The following is a 5,916-nucleotide window of genomic DNA, read 5'->3' on the forward strand; positions in this document are numbered from 1 at the left end:
CTCACTCACATCCCTTCTACAGCTGTAATGACTTTGAATGAATAGAGCGAGGAGAAGGAAATAAGACTGTGATGAACATGCAAGAAAACATTTGCATCACCGGACTCATTTGGGATCCTTCAAAAAATACCCCAAAAAAGCTCAGTGGTCAAAGCTCAAGATAAAAGGCTTGAAACACAACCAGTCATCATGTAGCCAATAAGAACATCTCCATATTAATTATAGTTCACACCATGAATCCCTCTCCTCCATACAACTAAATTCAATGTTTTCTTTTGCTATGTTTTCTTGTGATGCCACCACTAAAGGGTACCAATAATGGTAAAGACAAAAGTGTAATGGCGACCGTAGAACCAGAAATGGGACTTATCGTGACGTATGAAAAAGCACACTCATGCTTATCTGTCCTGGCTACTCAGTCCAATATGGCTAAAGAGATAATAACACATTTTGCTATTATTAACAGCGGTTGGCTTATGTTTACGCTTGTTTGTTTGTATTTGTTTATTTGAAGGAAAATGTGCAGTTACATTAAGAAGATGGCTGCACCAGCTTTAGCACCATGCTAATTTCCATCTGTAGTCCTTTTATGGCGCATTTAACATCCATCCATTCATCCATTTTCTACCGCTTGTCTCTTTCGGGGTTGCGGGGGGTGATGTAGCCTCCACAATTAAAAATTACACAGGATTGAAAATACACAACAATATTAAAATTACATAATGATAAGCCATTTAAAATACAAGTACAATATATAGAGGGTATGTGAGTTGTAGCGCAGATAAACTAGTGAAACGTTACTTTTAAAATTTCCTGCAGAGTTGATGCATTTTTTATGATGGTGACAGCTTGACCCTGGAACTGATTACAGTTATCATTAGAAGTCCTAGTATGCTACACTACAATAACTACTGAAAGAGAAATGGTCCAAAATACATTTAAGATAGTAATGCTCACACTAAAGTATCCTCAGAATAATATAGTGAGATGTCTGAAACATTTTGCACTAATTTATGTCCATCAAGTGACATATTTTAGCAGCATGAAGTCGGGAAATATTAGCTTTCAGGGGCATAGCACCAAATTGTTGGCTCTTATACACACGACTCCTAAAGGGCCTTCCATCCCATCCCAACGCTGCATAGGAATAACAATACTTTCTTATTACTATGATTAAATTATTATTAGTGCATCTCCTGGGAATTAAGTTTCCCCCTGTTATTGAAAACTAGTGACGACTCTGTTCCTAACTTTGATTAAAGGTATTTGAATGCACTAGAAAGTGATACAAAAGTGAAACTTGCACATAACTTTCACCTATGCTGCCACATATAGATGTATTATGTTTGTACCCATATTACATTTTTAAATGGCAGGAAAAAAATCTTCTAAATTTATAAAAAACCCAGTCCGGGCTGCTCCGCTGGCATTTACACCCCACTTCGATGCCCCTGTCCGCTTTATTAACAATCCTGTCAATTGTGTGGACATTCCTTCCCTCCCCTTTTGGCTTTTTTTATGAGGGGTCACTTCAATCGTTGTGACTCAGTTTGCACACCAGACATCCTTTCTGACACAACACTGGCTGGAAATTGAAGCATGTATCGTTAAATAGGGATTCCATCATTGATTAATCACATCTTGGAGCAATGGAGGCAACATGGAGTGCACTACTTGGCTACAACCAGTAGAGGCGCTGCTGATTCGACTTAAAGGCCTACTGAATCCCACTACTACCGACCACGCAGTCTGATAGTTTATATATCAATGATGAAATCTTAACATTGCAACACATGCCAATACGGCCGGGTTAACTTATAAAGTGCAATTTTAAAGTTACCGCGAAACTTCAGGTTGAAAACGTCTATGTATGATGACGTTTGCGCGTGACGTCAATGGTTGAAACGGAAGTATTCGGACACATTGTATCTCAATACAAACAGCTCTGTTTTCATCGCAAAATTCCACAGTATTCTGGACAGCTTTGTTGGTGAATCTTTTGCAATTTGTTTAATGAACAATGGAGACTGCAAAGAAGAAAGCTGTAGGTGGGATCTGTGTATTAGCGGCTGGCTGCAGCAACACAACCAGGAGGACTTTGAGGATAGCAGACGCGCTATCCGACGCTAGCCGCCGACCGCATCGATGATCGCGTGAAGTCCTTCGTCGCGCCGTCGATCGCTGGAACGCAGGTGAGCACGGGTGTTGATGAGCAGATGAGGGCTGGCGTAGGTGGAGAGATAATGTTTTTATCATAGCTCTGACGAGGTCCCGTAGCTAAGTTGGCTTCAATGGCGTCGTTAGCAACAGCATTGCTAGGCTTCGACAGGCGGCACAGCATTAACCGTGTAGTTACAGGTCCAGTGTTTGGTTCGGTGTCTCCTGATAATAGCATTGTTGATCTTCTGTCTATCTTTCCAGTCAGAGGCTTATTTATTTTGTTTCTATCTGCATTTAAGCACCATGCTATCACGTTAGCTCCGTAGCTAAAGTGCTTCACCGATGTATTGTCGTGGAGATAAAAGTCACTGTGAATGTCCATTTCGCGTTCTCGACTCTCATTTTCAAGAGGATATAGTATCCGAGGTGGTTTAAAATACAAATCCGTGATCCACAATAGAAAAAGGAGAGAGTGTGGAATCCAATGAGCCCTTGTACCTAAGTTACGGTCAGGGCGAAAAAATATATATATTTTTTTTTTTTTTTGAAACATGTGCTGTTGACCTCTTGGCCAGGTCACCCTTGTGAAAGAGATATTGATCTCAATGAGTTTCTCATCTGGTTAAATAAAGGTTCTATATGTCCTGCACTGCACTCTAGTCATCCACTCTCACGTTCCTCATCCACAAATCCATCATCCTGGCTCAAATTAATGGGGTAATCGTCGCTTTCTCGGTCCGAATCGCTCTCGCTGCTGGTGTAAACAATGGGGAAATGTGAGGAGCCTTTCAACTTGTGACGTCACGCTACTTCCGGTACAGGCAAGGCTTTTTTATCAGCGACCAAAAGTTGCGAACTTTATCGTCGATGTTCTCTACTAAATCCTTTCAGCAAAAATATGGCAATATCGCGAAATGATCAAGTATGACACATAGAATGGATCTGCTATCCCCGTTTAAATAAAAAAAATTCATTTCAGTAGGCCTTTAACTAGTTTGCTGTCTAAAGAAGTTTGAGTGTTTTTCCAACTTACTCCCACTCCTTCCTGCGAGCTTGCGGCGTACTCTGGATTTTATGGGCCTGGTGAGCCATGATGATGTCCTTCTGCTCCACCAGTCCTCCGCGCCGCCGAAGCGCTCCATGCCCCGGGCTCGGAGACCCCGAACCTCGATCTGAATCCTCTCCGCACGGCAAGTCAAAGCTGGCAGCTCGAGCGGGAAGCTCCAGGAGCTCGCTGTGAGGGACCTGCAAGGAGCAGGACCGCACACCCTGCGCTAGGCCGGTGCGGGCGGCCGGGACGGGCTTCCTCCAGGCCTCGGGTTCGGGGAGGGACAGGGAGGACTGAACCCGCTGTTGTCCGCCGCCTGGACCGCAGATGGACGGAGTGTGGAGGGAGACGGAAAGGGACTGGTCTGAACTGGTGAACATGTCTATACTTGCTGGGAGTCCACCATTTCACGACAATGCTGCACTGTGGACAGAAAATACATTTATATTAATTTTCTAGATTAATAATTCTAAAGGCCTACAATACGTAATTAATGCTACCAAATAATACATTGCAAAAGAAGAAAATCATCACTTCAGGAATCGGAATCGGATCAAATTGTTAGGTGCCCAAAGATTTTTGTATTAGATTATTATTAGATATTTTGCTCAGTACATATTGACTTACATTCAGTAGCGGTTCTTGATATAAGCCAAATAGGCAATGGTCAAGGACTAAATTTTTAATGCAGGGGTCTCAAACTTGTGGCCCACGACACCATATTTTGTGGTCCCCACCTTAATATGAAAGTTCAAGGTTAGTGCGGCCCCCAAGTTTTATATGAATGGCACTTTACAGTGTTGCGTGCGGAGCTGAACGAACATACCAATCACGGTGGGGTATATATATGGCTCTCGGGGGCTGGACATCGACCCCGCTTGATGCAAGCAACGAAACATTTCTCAATGAGTGAAAGTGACAGCAGCGTTGCCATGGAGAGTCTGGCTGCCTGCCTTATTTCTATTGGGCGTTGTGTTCACAACACTTCCAAAAAAAGTTTTTAAAGTTGCTGCCCAGCGAGACATTATACCAGTGGTGGGCTGTCAGGGCCAGCAAGGCCTTCTCTGCTGGCCTAACATAACCAGAAATCATGACCATAATTAAAGATAAAAGTAATTTTTTATTTACTTTCCCTAAATATCTAAAAGTAGTCATATTTTCTTTACGGCATATTATGCTCTTTCCAGTGCTGTTGTTTTTAGGTTTTAGTTTGCATCCAATCATAATTCAGCTAGCTTATGTTGCCATGCTGTATGAAATCTGCCCGGGGCCTTCAGAATCCACAATGCAGGCGTATATGCACGGCAAGTTCAAAAGTTTGGGGTCACCCAAACAATTTTGTTGAATAACCTTAATTTCTAAGAACAAGAATAGACTGCCGAGTTTCAGATGAAAGTTCTCTTTTTCTGGCCATTTTGAGCGTTTAATTGACCCCACAAATGTGATGCTCCAGAAACTCAATCTGCTCAAAGGAAGGTCAGTTTTGTAGCTTCTGTAACGAGCTAAACTGTTTTCAGATGTGTGAACATGATTGCACAAGGGTTTTCTAATCATCAATTAGCCTTCTGAGACAATGAGCAAACACATTGTACCATTAGAACACTGGAGTGATAGTTGCTGGAAATGGGCCTCTATACACCTATGTAGATATTGCACCAAAAACCAGACATTTGCAGCTAGAATAGTCATTTACCATATTAGCAATGTATAGAGTGTATTTCTTTAAAGTTAAGACCAGTTTAAAGTTATCTTCATTGAAAAGTACAGTGCTTTTCCTTCAAAAATAAGGACATTTCAATGTGACCCCAAACTTTTGAACGGTAGTGTATATATGTGTCTCTCTGACAAAATAAATTAAAGTGATGCGTATGCGGTGGGATAAAAGAAAAGTAAGGAACTCAATGTAACCTAATGTAGTCTGCAGTCACATAGCGACACCTGTCCGTCGGCAATAACAGTCCCCAGTAACCCAGACCAATTATAGGGTCGCACCGTTTTTTTACGGTCATTATTTTTTTATATTTGCATTGCCTCACATGATGAACACTACAGTACATATATTTCTATATTATGTCATTTTTTGTTTGTTTCTATGACTATATTTAAAACAACAACAACAGCAGCACGGCAGTCGTCTTTTTGCGCTCGCTATCCCGTTAGCCATCTGCAAATGCCATGGTTTTCATGTCATCATGAAAGACATGAACATCGAGCGCATAAACAAAGGAGACTGCTACAGGGCTATTATTCGCTGACCGCCATGCTGATGTTGGAAAAAGAAACGGAAATGACGCATATTGCGGAAATTACGTTCTCAATGCGTTGGCTAAACACGACAGTGACACCAAGTGGAATTAAAATATACTCAACAGTCCCAAAATTTATTTATTTTTCTTGTTTTTTCTGAATTTTATTTCGTCTTATTCTGTGTTAAAAAACAAAAATAAAGACATATGAGAAGATTGGATTTTTTTTTTAATCAAAGCTTTTCTTGTGGAATACCTGATGCGGCCCAGCGTCATCCAGACTCCAGAGGCCCCCAGGTAAATTGAGTTTGAAACCCCTGCTTTAAAGGGTGCCGTAATGATGAGGGGGAATAAATGTGTATTGTAACGACCTGCCTGTGATAAATGTTGCTGTACAGCCTTATGATGTGTGTGAATGCACCTCTCCACGTGTGCGCTCATGGTGGAGAATAGAGCTGATCC

General features: G+C 41.6%; 1 protein-coding gene across 1 annotated transcript in view; it reads right to left on the reverse strand.

Moving 5' to 3' along the window:
• Positions 1 to 3,627, reverse strand: part of LOC133630777 (voltage-dependent R-type calcium channel subunit alpha-1E-like) — a 139,310-nt gene extending 135,683 nt beyond the window's left edge. Inside the window, exon 1 of the mRNA XM_062022504.1 lies at positions 3,194 to 3,627. Coding sequence (XP_061878488.1) covers positions 3,194 to 3,588 — 395 coding nt within the window. The 5' untranslated portion in view covers positions 3,589 to 3,627. The remainder of the gene's footprint in view (positions 1 to 3,193) is intronic.
• Positions 3,628 to 5,916: the final 2,289 nt, after the last annotated feature.

The sequence above is a fragment of the Entelurus aequoreus genome, linkage group LG16, assembly GCF_033978785.1.
Source record: "Entelurus aequoreus isolate RoL-2023_Sb linkage group LG16, RoL_Eaeq_v1.1, whole genome shotgun sequence".
NCBI classification, from domain to species: domain Eukaryota; kingdom Metazoa; phylum Chordata; class Actinopteri; order Syngnathiformes; family Syngnathidae; genus Entelurus; species Entelurus aequoreus.